The following is a 15378-nucleotide window of genomic DNA, read 5'->3' on the forward strand; positions in this document are numbered from 1 at the left end:
TCTCCCATATAAAACAGTCCAAAGAATTTCATCCAGTTACTCCTGTAGTGACCCCAATTCTGTGCTTGTGAAGTATTGGCAGTCAGCACACATCATTGCCTCTTGTTGCTGAATGAGAATACAGAGCTATAAAGTACCTGTGGGACAAGGCCCGCAGTAGTAAGAGCCTGGAGTGTTGTAGCACCGTACGGGAGGATTCTGAGAACACGGCGGACTAGAGAGGCTGCATTCATCTATGTCAGCACTGCAGGCAGGGCTACTAGGCGGGGACATCCAACCAGCATCACAGATACAGCTGTACTTCGGCTGCCACATTAAACAGCATGTTATGAATTAGGGCAATTGTGAAAACTACTGAGAAGCAGATACAAGGAACCATTTAAAAAAATCTTTTAAACTACAGCCAACTACAAGAGAGGTTTCAAATCATCACATGATATGCTTTTGCGTGGTCTTGGGTAGATTTCCCAATCTTTCTTCCTCTGAAATTGAACATTTAGCACATGCCAATAAGAGGCTGCATCATTATTTCACTAAGTAAAAGGAACCTGCATTTTAATGGAACTACACCAGAGAGAATGAACAGCAATCATGAATTGTACCTAAACATAATTAAAAGCAATCAACTCAGCTTGCTTTGCATTTAGGGTAAAGAGACCAATATAAATATAACAACCTGAAATCAGCTTGGCAAACTGTGCAGTAATCTGTTTGATGTGCACAGTATAAATAACTAATTAATTCCCAAATCCATACTTTCTTTAAGGGCAATGATTATATTTACTGTAAACTTTACCAACACTCAGATCTTAACATCTGTAATGAATTGCAGTGTTCAGTGGAGTCAGCGTGACTTATTTGGATTGACGTTATGTTCCAGAACCTCTTGTTAAAGTGTGATTTTTATTTATTTATTTTTAAGAACAATCCTTATTTGGTCCCAGCGATGTGAGAGAATTGGAGTATGAAGAGATTGAAGTTAACATTAAATAACACGAGGGTGGTATTTTCACAAGCGCTCAGCATTAATTGTGATCTCGCTGAAGCCAAGGGGAGTTTTATCATTGACTTTAATGGGAGAAGAGCCAAGCCAACCCTGAAACTTTTGAAAATCCCACCGATAATCTACAAAATAAAGGGAAAATAGCCTAGAAGCAACTGAATGGTGAACCTTAACCAAATCTTCAGTGCAGACCTGCAGTTACTAAACTGGATTATTTACATGAAAGACAGGCAATAATCCTACAGCAGGTAAACAGTGCATGTGGCATGGCCAGCCCCAGAAACCACACGGGATAGTATTGCCAAGTCCTTGCTTTCCCTTCCATGGGGGTCTTGCAGTGATGACAATGTTGGTTATTCTTAACTATTTGGAAAATAGGAAGTTTCAAATAATATTAGGATTGAAATAATACCCAATACTAGAACTGGAGAACAGGAGATTCAAGTCATTTTTAAAATATTCAAAAAAATGTTTCTTCTTCTGCAGCTGCTTAAAGGAGGATAACGATGGACCCGATACAGGTGGCTCTTGGGAGTTGCTAATTACCCTCCATTCCCTCTGTGGTCACTGGGATGCTCAGCACCACACAGCAGCCAACGTTTGGTCATTGAGTACAGGATTAGTGCTGCTCTCTCACCTCTAGAGCACAGTTGGTTGGTGCTTATTGGTACAATTGGTACTTATTGGTACAATGAAGTACTGGTACTTCAGAGGTTTTAAACGCTGACTGAAACCGTGTTGCATAAAGAGAGTCATACTTCATTTCTTACCTCATTGGGCTGCTCCCTGTCTGAATCTATGCAGATGCCATGCTCACAGAGCGCCAGAGAGCCTCCTTGGCAATCATCAAATGTCGAGGTACAATGGGGCCCATAAGTTTCTGGAGTACAGGTACAGCTAGTGATGAAAACACAGAGAAATGCCATAATGTCTGTTTTATTACCACGGTATCTGAACACCTCACAGTCTTGAATGTATTTAGCCTTACAACCCCCTGTGAGATAGAGTAGGATACCCCCATATTACAGATGGGGGAACTGGAGCACATAGACACTAAGTTACCTGCCCAAGGTCACACATGAAGTCTGGGTTCAAGCCCTGCTCTGCCACAGATCTCCCAACACCTATGTTAGGGTACTAACCACTGGAAAATCCTTCCTCCCTAGTGTAGCTGTTAGGACTCTCCCTTCAATGTGGTTCTTTACCACCTTGTGAAGGTTGCAACTAACTGTATTCATATAGCAGTCTTCTGGTCCAAAAGTCCCCATTAGCCTTTCACAAAGGATTTACTTTTCAATGAGTGAAAACGTTCTCTCCCCAGAGATATACAGCTCTCAGCAAACATGATGGTGACAGAAGATGAAATGGCAATGGCCTTATTCTGTTTTTCAACAAAAGTCATATGTGACTATTTTATTACAGTAATGGTACTTTGCACTTTAAATGGTGCCTTCCAGCCAAGGCTCTCCAAGCCCTTTACAATCATACATTAAACTAAACCTTCAAAACCCTCCTGTGAGACAGGTAATAATTATACTGTGACAGATGTTGGAGCATTAACATCTACCTTAGAGCCCACAGGTGTACTGGATAGAGCAATACAGTTAGACTGGGGACTGAGAGCCAGATTTTTAAAAGTATTTAGACAGCTAGTGTGATTTTTCTCAGTTAGGTGCTTAACTCCCACTGATTTCAATGAGATTTAGGTACCAAACCTCAGGCACATTTGAAAATCACACTTGATAACTAGCTCCATATTTAGGCACCTAAATACTTTTAAGAATCTGGCCCCCAGGGCCAGTCATTCAGGCCCAGATTCAGCAAAACACCTACACTTACCGCTTTGCCAACTAGGGAGTGACTTGAGTGTGTGCTTAACTTTAAACACCTGCTCAAGTGCTTTGCTGAAACAGAGGATGTGTTGCTGGAGCTTCCTGGTAGTCAGAGGAAAGGCATAAGCTTAAGTTGTAGCCTGTCTATTTGCTTTCCCAGTTATGTAAAAGCCAGTTTGTTTAGTTTGGTATGTGGGGCATTTTTTAGCTGGCAGGAATAAAGCCTTGAAGAGAAATAATAATGCCTGCTGGCTGGCTCTTTTGTGGTTGCTGGACCAGCTGACTCACTTCAACAACTTACACAGCCCTGCACTCATTTTGGAGATGAGGAAACTGAGGCATAGATAAATTAAGCAGTTTATGCACGTTCAAACAGCAAGTTTTAGTGGAAGAAGTGGTAACAGAACCCAGGAATCCTGCCTTCCAGTCCTCTCAAGCTGGAATGATGAACTGAATGTGGGTATTATATCTATTGCAGCAAGTTATTACTTCCTGAAGCAAGAGGAGACAAGGGGGTAGGGATAGGAAGAATTTGCCCGAGAGGAGAGTCTCTGAGTCACAGTGAGTCTCAGAACTATCCTGGAGGTGGTGCAATTTATGCACTAGCCCTTGCTCAGCACTATGCCTAAAGGTACAATCTAGGCCGCTGAAATGCAGCCCCTGCTGAGGTGCAACATGACAGAACAAACAATACACGACAGGAAGTGAAGAGAAATACTGTCTCAAAATGACAGCATATGGGGGATGCCTGTGGTTCCAATGTATGGGCACTAAAGTTCAGTGACTCTCCCATTTTGTAGCAGATTGTGTTGCATACGTGGGTCCGTCACCTACCCTCTTATTTTAACTGGCATTCAGATAGCACTTGTTTGGTTCCTTCGAGAACACCATGCTTACAGGGGGCTACCTGGCTGAAGCTTCTGTTTCTTATTTTCGGTAATGGTAAATAAGCTGGTAAATACACAACTTCCACACACAATACAAAGCTGTCCCTGTTAGAAGGGAACAAGCAGGCTGAATGGCATGCCAGAGCTCCCTGCAAAGCATAAAAATGTTCTCAGCTTCAGCATAAAAATCTTAGCCCCCTCAAATATTTACTTGGTATGCCAAAAGCTTTATAATACTTTGCCATTGCTTGCAAGAAGATTTTAGAAGGAATATCTATGTGCAGTGGTTATAATGTGGTCCAATGGTACTTTTCTCTGGGTGTGCGATTCCCCAGCAGCATTAGTTTGGTTTTAATAGACAAATTTCCAGTATTCCTGCAGGTCTTTCTGCCACGTCAGGCAGTCTGTAAAATAGGCTATGCACCAAGTGGCTTGTACTTGCTACCTTCCTCCTGTGCTCAGCAGCACAGCATGTTGGTGCACTACAAAATTAAGATGTCCACCACTATCCATCTGAAAGAGAGAACTCTGCTTCCCATCTCTCACTTACAGTGACCGTTTTAAAGTAGGCTTTTCCTGGCAGTCAGCTTCCAGGAGAGCACTTCATTGCTTCTCTGTCCCCTTACATGTGTTAAGTCAGTATTGGACATAATGAAATGTCCCACCTGATGAGAAGACCTGTATTTCAATGTTCTTGTCAAACAAAGACCTTCCACTCCATGCCTTGAGGCTTTCTATCCATCCTTGCTCCCTTCCCCAACAAGGTTCCCAGGCCTCTCCCCTACTCACAGTAAGACCACTTTTACATACACCAGTGACATGACTGTAAATCAGAATGATGGTATTTTGCAGATGTCACTGACTACACAAGGTGTGGGGCAACAGTGAATGAGGCACACAGCCCCGCCCTTAAAGAGCTGACTACACTGGAAGTTTATACAGTCCTTTTCCAGTTCAAACTCTTGACTTATATGTCCTTTTTAAGCACCAATTCAGGAAAGCATGAGCTTAAAGTTAATAGGAATGCTTTCCAGAATCAGGGCCTTAATACTCGAAGCTGCATACTGATGATTTTGGTGAAATGGTGAAGGAGTCCTGATGCCTATCAGAGTATTGTTTCATATTCAAAACAAGCAGGAATTCAGTGAGAGGTACCTTCAAAGAAGGGGAAAGATCAGCGCAGTATTTAAAGGCAGTAAAACACAACGTTTTATTACTCAGCAGAAGCTGCCAGAGCATGGCCACCAGCTTTATGAAGTCTTGCTCAGAGCAGCTTCAAATGGGTAATAACTTTAATCTCTTACTAAAATAGCTGGAATGGAGTGGTGATCTCTTCCTCTTTGGAATGTCCTCTGATTGCCTTCATTTTGATCAGTCCTTTGAGGCAGGACTTGAAGTTCTGAAATGCACCTCATTATCTGATTTAGAGTCTTGTGAATCTTTTAATCTGTCATTTGATTTGCCCATATTTAGTTAGGGGTGGATGGGTGGAAGATGGAACATGTTGTTTATATATCTGAAGATCCTTAACTGATGAAATTAAGCATTAAATTATTCCATCCTGTCAACCCTAAGTTAATCAGTGTCAGTTCACTAAAGACAGTGTTCAGTAACCTGCAATGCTCTTTTCAAGCAAACTTGCCAATTGAACATGTGACATTTATCCCGGGCTGTTAATAGTTCATCAATGAGCATTACAGAGCCAAATCAAATGCATCCCGGCCATTCCTGTTAAGATTCTGCAACTGTGTAATTGTAACAACAGTGTAAGGCAAAAAAAGTCCCCTCATGTTACGTAGTGTTTTTCATTAATCTACATAACAATGATTGCCACCGAACAAGCAGAATATCAATAGCTTACTTTAAATGGATATCTAAAATATTTGAGAAGTTCTACAAATTTATTAGCTTTGGGATAAGTGTTTAATTTTCATTTTAGTGCAAAGATAGTTCACTATGCGTAATGGCAGGGAAGGGGTCATTGAATTTTTTCCCACTTAGTTTAATTGAAAAACTTGCTTCTATCTGTGATATGGCCCTAATGGGGAAGATAAATCTGGGGAATGGGGAAATGTTATTTAATAATTCAGGAGCTTCCAAATAATTGAATTTGGTGTGGGTAGTCTGTACTGTGCTTGTTTTCTATCTAGTTGTACCCAGGCTGGTTTAGCTGGTACACTAGGAGCATGTCTACACTACAGACTTAAGCTGATCTATGTTAGGTCAACTTACAGCCACCTCAGTAATTACTGTGGTGGCTGATGTACACATTACCCTTCTGTCGGTGGTACATGTCCTCACTGGGAGCACTTCCACCAACTGAAGAGGGGCAGTGTGGGAGAACTGAAAGCCAGCTCCAGCATGGAACCGTTACATTGACAAGACAGTCAACAGCCGATGTAAGTAAAACAGTGTCTATACAGAAAAGGTGTCACCCTAACTACCAGGGCCGGTGCAAGGAAGTTTCGCGCCCTAGGAGAAACTTCCACCTTGCGCCCAGCCCTGCGGCAGCTCCCTGCCCCCCGCCTCCGCCCTGAGGCAGCTCCCCCCGGCTAGGGGAGCCGTGTGGCAGCTCCCCACCCCAGCTCACCTCTGCTTCGCCTCCTCCCCGAGCACACCACCCTGCTCTTCTTCTCCCGCCTCCCAGGCATGTGGCGCCAAACAGCTGATTGGCACCGCAAGCATGGGAGGCAGGAGAAGTGGAGCAGCAACAGCGTGCTCAGGGAGGGGGGCGTAGCAGAGGTGAGCTGGGGTGGGGAGCTGCCGCATGGCTCCCCAGGCCAGGGGGGGTGGGGAGCTGCCATGGGGGGGGTGCCTCAGGGCGGCAGGGGAGCTGACGCAGGGCTCCCCAACCCAGCTCACCTCTGCTACGCCCCCTCCCTGAGCACACCGTTGCTGCTCCACTTCTCCCACCTCCCAGGCTTGCGGTGCCAATCAGCTGTTTGGCGCTGCACGCCTGGGAGGCGGGAGAAGCAGAGTGGGGCGGCATGCTCGGGGAGGAGGTAGAGCAGAGGTGAGCTGGGGTGAGGAGCTGCCACACGGCTCCCCGGACTGGGGGGTGGGGAGCTGCCGCGGGGGGGGAAATTGGGGGCACCGCTTTTTGGCGCCCCCAAATCTTGGCGCCCTAGGCAACCGCCTAGGTCACCTTAATGGTAGCACCAGCCCTGCTAACTACACCAACATAAGCCCTATGCCTCTTGTGGAGGTGGAATTATTTTGTTGGTGTAAGTGCCCTAGGACATCGGCAGGAGCAAGGCTGCAGCGTGTATGTGTACACTGACATAATTAGGTTGACGTAAGCTGCCTTACCTTGACCTAACTATGTAGTGTAGACCAGGCCTAGACAGGGAAGTCTGGTCAGTGGAGCCCAGCTGCCACCCATTATTGTAGCATGCAGCACCAAGTTATGCCTCCTCACCTGGACTAGGTAGCCAGGACCAGTATGAAAGACATTCTTACACAATCTTTATATAGGCCTTATTCTCTTGCCTCAAAACAGGCAAAGGTCCCAGTGGCTCCAGTGAGTTTTGCATGCATTAGGATTGGATACATCATTTATGAAGTGTTTTATGCTCTGAGTGAAAGGTGCTGCAGTACCTAAATATAAGATTGTTATTTCTAGGAGTGGTACTGTTGTGGCAATAAGTGACATAAAAATGTTAGAGGATCCTAATAGTGAACTTCTGTGTAAGAGCATGAAAAGTTACCTGTAACTTCCTGGTGTGTTCACACATGTTGCTCCATTCTGGCAGCCGAGTGCTGTTCCGGCATAAATCTGGCATTCATTAACATCAACTGAACAGAACGGGCCCTGAGATGACATAGAAATCCATGTTGTTTTCCAAATAACAGAGAATCAAAGTGGTTCATGGAGCCAATATTTAATAGAAGTGTTTCAGAGGATATACAAAGCATAGGTTGCTATCATCACAACTTCCTTTATAAAACACTGTAACAAACTGCTATTGTTCTGTCTTGTTTCCATTACCCTACTTATCAGCGACACCAGGGTATAAAACCTTTTAGAAATTTATAGAAAGCATATGGATAACATAAGAGTTCATCATCGTCCTTTAGGTTACTAATGGAGCTGGTTGGAAACTTTTCAACAAAATATTTTTTCATTGAAAACATACTGTTTTCTGAAACGTCGTGCGAAAAAAGCATCAGTTTTGACAAAAATATCAACCGGATGGTTTCTCAGTTCCAGGGTGGACCCTCCTTCTCTCGAGTGCAAATTTCCACAGCTCCATTTACACCAATTTATACTAGCAAAGAATTTGTCCCGTGTTTTTTTTATTGGCACTGTTGTTGTGCCAGGCAAATGTGTGAGAGCCTTATATAAACATACTAAATGAGGAGTTGGATATTAAAGGAGCTGCATTGCTTTGGGCAACTGATATATCACCCTGTGTCTTAAAAAGATGTGCTTTACTACAGACTAACATTGACACAGGAATATACAGTAGCTAGGTTGATAGAGGGACCTTAGCGTGTCTGTGGAGTTACAGCAGAGTTACGTAAGATCCAGATTCTCCCATCCTTCTGCATAAAGAGAATTACCTTAACTCCATGAATAGTCACATTATTTTCATGGGTGCTACTCAGTGAGAGTGAAAGAGGCAGAATTCGACCCTAACATATGATGACAATAATGACAATCATATGTATTGGATGTGTTCAAATAGACTCACCTGCCAGTTACTGGGACAGAGACAAAAGAAGGCATCCAGCAGGCTTAGGCAGGTTCCAGAATTCTGACAGGGGTTGCTACTACAAGCTTTCCTCAGGACAATCTGAAACAATGAATGAGAAATCAGTTTACTTGCTAGCATGATTTTTTGTCAGACTTGTCTGTGAAAGGCTTAGCACACAATTGGCACTACAAAAATGTAACAACTAATGATGGAATTGTATGTCTGTGATTATGTTTCCCTGTAGAGGCTGGCTGCTGCCCACTGAGAGGGTAACAACTCGACAACAAGTGACAGTTAATAGAAAGTCTTCATTAGTTCTACTAGCAGAGGACCCACGTTTTGAGAACTAAAGGCCTCACTTTCATTCTTGATGCCACATGTATGGTTTATATGGCAACTGCATTACTTGTGCTGCAATTAATAACTAAAATTGATTTTTTAATACAACCAAATACCCAGATTGAGTCCCCAAATCATGGCTTAGTCTTGGCAGATCATAAAAGCAGGAGATTTTTTCCCTCTAGTATCTAGTTGCCATTTTTCTAACTCTACAAAGATATTCTTGTTAAAGAATGGGGAATCTGACAGAGTTTATTTTGAAAAGAAGGTATTTCATCTCATCTAGAAATCGTGACTTCATGTCTGTGTGCTCTTAATGAAAAAAGCAGCCCTGAGTGATGCATCGGAGGACAGAATTCATCTAGTTATTTTTATTCTTGCAGTCATCCTTCATTTTCTGCTTTTAATAAAACCTGCTAGGTTTGTTCCATAATTACTCACCTGCTCAACGTTTTGAAGTCTGCCCTCAAGACTCACAATCTGCAATAGATATACAAAAACAAATGTGTTTGGGATTAAAGTGGCGCTGATATGTGTGTGTCCTGGGACTGACTGGTTGCATCTTTCAGTCAGGTACACACTGGTAGACTAAGGAAACATGGAGGGATTTTCATATATAGAAAAACAAAAAGGGAATTTTCAGATAGGCATAAGGTGCTCACCACTCATTCAATGGGATTTCATTATCTAAACCACTTATGTTCTTTTGAAAATCACAACCTAAATATGTATAAATTTGACTAAACAATTAAAGCCCCAGTGCTGCAAAGATTTATGCATGTGTTTAACTTTAAGCATGTGAGTAGTTCAATAGGATTTTGCTGTTCAGAAATCTTTTCAGGATTAGGGGCCTCAGAGAGGATACAACTGTCTACAGCTATTTGAAGGGTATGAACACAAAGGAGGAAAAGGAATTGTTGGCTATCAGCCAAGGGGATATGACTAGAAGCAAAAGACTGAAACTGAACACAATCAAATGAAGGATACATATCAGGATAATTTCCCTAAAATTAGGTCTTTTAGACTCTGGAATATTTTCCCCAAGGTAAATTGTGGAAACTCCATAACTGGAGTGATTTACAACTGAACTGAGTAAAGGATTCCAGAATGCACTGTAGGGAAAACATCTGCATTAGCAGGAGATGGGGAAAATGACCTACAAGGCCTTTTCCATCTCTAGTTTCGCTAGTCACATGATTCTACATATGGAACACTGTCTCTGTGCAACACTTGTTGTATTATATATGGCCCATTCCTACAGTCTTTGAGTTCACTGGGGTCTCTGCCAAAAAGGAGTAGGACCTTCAGGATTAGGTACACATAGATGCTGATGAGACAAAAAGAAGAGCCATAGAGTCAGGATTTTATTCACAATTCACTGAAATCAGTTGGAGTTCTTGATTCACAGGCACTGGATCAGACCAATACAAATTATTCTAATTTTTTTCCTAAACCCATGCAATTCTCAGTGGAGGATTGGGACCTATAACTAGTAACAATCAGATAAATCATGCAGACATGCTGACATGAGGCACTGAAAATCAGGAATAAAATGTGACATGAGGTGAGACTTACCTTGGAATTAATCAGAGTGATCTGGTTTGAAACATTCTGAAGGACACCAATGCTTCTTTTCACTTCTAGAATCTCATCTTTATTTTTCCTGATCTAAATTTTTTAAAAAATGTTAGTTCTAGTGTATTAGAAACCTATGTGAAACAATCATTGTCTTCTCAGTTCCGGAAGAAAGTTGGATCGTCACAGTATTTTATGATAAAGTTCAGTGAGATAACAGAGTTACATAGTATACATAACTGCCTCTTAATTTTTTATATAGCTACATAATTTCTTTATGGGTCTGTGATAATTCATGATCATCTCATAATGATGACAGCAATGATAATAGTAATAAAAACGATTGTCAGACCTGAAACAGTTCCTGTGGTAAATTTTGCGAGCATGTAAATTTAAATTAAACTATAATTGTGCAAGCAAAAAGGTGAACATTTAATAAGAACAAGTAAGTATACCACCTGACTAAAAAGCTCTGCGAGGTCATCTTCATTAATTTTTATTTTCCCCTGTGATCCGGTTCTAAACTCAATATTTTTCGTGGAGCCTGTATGAAATACTAAATTCCCCCTTTCTGAGGTCATGCGAGGCCTGTTGTATCAAAGAAGAGAAGATGGCATTTAGCTACATATCTGCCAAAGATTTTGCAAAGAAATTTATTTGATTCCCATTCCTGGTATTTAAAACCCCACCATGTGAACAGATCTATTTGTAAGTGACACCAACAATGGTACTTACTGTTCATCAGAAATGCTCCTTTTCTGCCTGTTTTTTTCATAATATTTGGATTCACAGCTTAATCCAGAAAGTATTAATAAGGCAGCCAGAAGCCAAGGGACAGAAGCTGACCAAAGCATTATTTGCTGCCAACCTTCCTGGGATGTGTGGCAAGTATTACTGAAACCTTCAGTGCTGAATGTTAGTTTTGAGAGCTTAACAGGTGCACTTTGCTCTTGCAAGATCCTCAGTATACTCGTAGTAGTGCCCATTCTGCTTATTTGCCCCAGAGTGGGTGAGCCATAACTGAATTAATATACCTAAGTATTGAAAATATATAAATGACCTAAAAATGAAATGAACTTTTTCCCTTTTTTAAAAACTTTGACATTTTCCTTTTCTTTTTTTTTTAAAAAAAAGAAAAACTCAAGTGATAAAAACAATCTCCCTTGATTTAATCATTATCTCTTTGACCTTTGCAACAATGAAGCACTACTGAAGTCTAATGAAATATGTAGCTGACTAGGCAAAAGAAACACCACAGCACTACTGCATGTTTCACTGCAAGTTTCAGGATTCTGGCATCAATAAAAGTCCCAGGTGATTTCCAGTATGATATGTAAAAGTCATATTGGTTACCAAATGACTATTTGCATAAAAGGAGACGTTTCCAGCCCTTTTTAAAATAATTAATTGGACAAATGACAGGAGTGACCTGATAGCAATCAAACTGAACATCAACAACAAAATATGTATTTTAACCGAATATGGGTGTTTTAAATTGACATAATTTATGTCAATATAAATTATAATGCACTACTTGCATCTGAAGAAGTGAGGTTCTTACCCACGAAAGCTTATGCTCCCAATACTTCTGTTAGTTTTAAAGGTGCAACAGGACCCTCAGTCTGAATCTGTAGAAAGCAACAAACTCGGCTACCCCTCTGACACTTAAATTGACATGTGTCTGAATGAACAGATACTAACTAGAAGGTTGCACTTGCTGTTTTTGCACACACCAGAGGCTCCTTGCTTTCTTCCAATCTCTCTCCTCCCTACCCCCACCAGCTCCCTAGCCACCTTCCTGGTCCCCTCTGCTTCAGAGATTCCCAGCAACCCTCTCCTTCATGCCAGGGAATCTGTGAGTCCCCCATTCCTCCCTCTTCCCCCAGATCAGGATCCCACATTCTCACCCAGAATCTCTGTGTGTTCCTCCCCTCCTCTCTCTGACACACCAAGGGCTTTGGGTTCCCTTGCCCCTTTCCCCATATTATTTTCCCCCATTTTCCCTCAACTAAGGGGCCACATATGCCCCTCATTGTCCTCTATTCCTCCTATAACGCCTGGCCCCCATACCACAGTTGCCCATTCTTCCAGCTGACAGAGGTTCTGTAGGCACTCCCATCCCCCCCAACCCATGCCAGGGTCTCTGTGTGAGTCCCTCCTCCCCCCCCCCCCAATTCTTATTTCTTCTCTGTCTGTCTGCAGAATCAGATACAAGGGGCTCCCTCTGCTCTCCATTTTCTCCCTTCTAGTTTTCCAGTTTTCACCAAGAGCAAAAGGGTTCTGCTCATTGATGACTGGAATATTCCTTGAAATTTTGGAACTGATTATATGTGGTGTTCTAATGTCATCGCATTACAAACAGATGGGTAAATGCTACTACATTAGGTGTAGCACTTCACTTTGCTCAGCCAACTAACGTTTATGATGCAATATTAAAGAAACAGATCCTTAGAATGAATTTATATAGTGCCTAACACTTTTCAACAATATTTTCTATGGTTTTTCCCCTCATATTTTCTTGTCGTTGAATGTGTAACTATTAATTTTGCTTATGTGCCTACAAACATTAAAAAATAGTTTTTAAAAACCCATAGTATAAAATCCATAGGGTACAAACTACAACAAATCTAAAAACAGTTGGAGTACTTCTGTAGTTTTAACCCAGGATGATATGCATCAGAATCAACTAAAGAATTCAAAGGGAGGTTCTTCTCGCAGAAGTGACTCTGTCAAAAATGGCATGAGGAGGCACCATGGTCATTGTCTTTTGCAGAACAAATAAGCCTGGTTTACAAGTATAAATGCCAGGGGCGGTGTCCCAGCTGGTGTCAATTGTCATTCACCTCAAAGGAGTTATGACAGCTAACATCAGCTGAAGATCTGCCCTCATTAATATTTTTTAAGTTTTTTTGCTTCCTTTTGCTCTGAAACCACATCCTGGAATAGAAGAGTCAAAATGGGCTTCTGCTGCCTCCGTGTATTCACCAGTTATAAAGATTCTGCAGGCCAAATTCTTCATTCAGTTAGCCCTGCACAGCTCTTTTGGGGACAACAGGGCAGGAAGAGTTATCATGTGTCTCTGAAACTAGGTGAGTACCTGTCCTGGTGTCTGTCTCACTTCTACTAACAAAGGTGTTTTGTCCCTGGTGTTTTAGCCCCTGTAGACTGGGAGATACTGGTCATCTGAGCCAGTGAAATTCAGAGCAGGCTGGTTGAATGCATGTGTGCTGCAAAGGCTTTCCTTCACCAGGTCTGTCACATGCTGACACACTACTTACAGTCCAGACCTTCTGTGTAGCTCCACAAAATCCAAATGTCCTCCGCTCATTCCTTTAGAATACTGGATGCACATCATCTATTTCCGCTGGTTTAAGAATACAAGTCATTGAACCAACCCTCTCCCACTAACATAGTGAAATCCAGAGTATGGCAGAGAAGGTGAGCGCAGGTGTTGCTTGTCTAAAGAGGGACAAGTGAGTCCCCCTTTCTTTCTCACCCTCTCATGCATATATCCCATGACTTAGAAGGCAGCTGGACAGAAGGAAGAGTGAATTTAACTACATAGTGATTACATACTGGAAAGGGCCTCCTGGTCATCTAGTCCAAACCTCTGCATAGAGCAGGATTTTCCTCTTCATTAGACCTTCAAGATTTTATCTAGACTCCTCAAGTACCTCTAGTGAATGTGCCTCTTGCCTGCCAAATTTGGAAAATGACAAACAGGGACATTTGGGAAAGGAAAAATAGGCCCCACACCTCTTAATTTTATTGAATTACATTGGACAAGGAGATACTTTTTGGAGGGACCGAGTGGAAAAACAGTAAATATCTGGCTAAAGAATAGGGACTGTTCATTATAAATAGAGACAAATTGGCATCTGTATTTTCTCCCTAGGCAGATCTTTCCATTACCTCATTGGCATCATAGTTGAGAAAATATTTCTAAAGAGGAGATTGTTCCAGGACTTGGCAATAGGACATGGAGCATTTTGTCTCTAGGATTCTGTTGAAATTCTGAAAATTACCACCATCTTATGATTCTACTAGTGGCTTACATGAAATGAAATGGTGGGCTCCATCTACTTATGGATACATCCCCAGCACAAACCTGCCATCATAGCCAGCACTTGTTTGGACTCAGAAAGATGCCAAGGATTCAATCTACATTAAGAGTGAATTACCCAGTCATCTTGAAAGACAACCCATCTAGGTCAAAATGGAAGCATGGAAGGTGAGTGAGAAGCACTGCTGTACTCATTCAGCGAGTAAATGGAGGATTTCTCTTCACAAACCTGTCAGTCTGGGGCCTTTCCCCAACACTACATTCAGTTAATTTTTAATGAAAAGATATATATACCCCTAGTGTTTCACCTATATTTTTCCTTTTTTCAAGCCATTATTTGTTGTTTTGGAGTTTAACATCTGGGGAAAAATCCCTTAGTATCCTTTGCTTCCCAAATATTTGCAAACAGTTACAGCTCCACTCTGTTGACTTTTCTCCAAGTAGTATGTATTCATTTCCTTTAACCTCTCAACAAGGGTCATGCCTTCTAATCCTTTTATCTTCTCTGCCCTGGATTCTCTCTAGCAATCTCCTTTTTATAACATGGTGCTGAAACTATATTCTAATATTCAAAAATGGCCATACCAAGGTCATATGGAGTGGTATTACTATTAATATGATAGAATTATACAAATCACACCTTTCAATGGTTTATACACCCCCTGAAATACCTAGACCTGTTGCTCTCAACTTTTTCATACTGTGGCCTCATGTTACAAAAGAAAAAGGTTTACAGACCCCTCTCCTGATATAGCCATAAAAAAAGGGAGGGTGGTCATGACCCCAAGATTGAGAACACATGACTCAGAAGTTAGTCTGGAACCCAAGAATTACCAGCAAACTTGTAATGCACCCTATGCAAAATATGGAATTTTTTTGTTTGTGGAACAGGTGAGTTTTGCCTTCTACTGGTTCCCCTGCCCCTCTGTCACCCAGAAGAGACCCATGACCGTCTCCTTCCTTACCTTTAGATGTCTCTTTG

The 15378-nt window shown here is 41.8% G+C and overlaps 1 protein-coding gene across 1 annotated transcript in view; it reads right to left on the reverse strand.

The window, feature by feature from the left end:
- Nucleotides 1–11319, reverse strand: part of CUBN (cubilin) — a 214628-nt gene extending 203309 nt beyond the window's left edge. Inside the window, exons 1-8 of the mRNA XM_054020596.1 lie at nt 11069–11319; nt 10792–10921; nt 10334–10426; nt 9200–9238; nt 8417–8518; nt 7430–7533; nt 1774–1900; nt 138–306 (exon numbers count right to left, since the gene is read on the reverse strand). Of these exons, the coding sequence (XP_053876571.1) occupies nt 138–306; nt 1774–1900; nt 7430–7533; nt 8417–8518; nt 9200–9238; nt 10334–10426; nt 10792–10921; nt 11069–11319 (1015 nt within the window). The remainder of the gene's footprint in view (nt 1–137; nt 307–1773; nt 1901–7429; nt 7534–8416; nt 8519–9199; nt 9239–10333; nt 10427–10791; nt 10922–11068) is intronic.
- Between the last annotated feature and the right edge of the window lie 4059 nt (nt 11320–15378).

The sequence above is a fragment of the Malaclemys terrapin genome, chromosome 2 (genome assembly GCF_027887155.1).
Source record: "Malaclemys terrapin pileata isolate rMalTer1 chromosome 2, rMalTer1.hap1, whole genome shotgun sequence".
Classification (NCBI taxonomy): domain Eukaryota; kingdom Metazoa; phylum Chordata; order Testudines; family Emydidae; genus Malaclemys; species Malaclemys terrapin.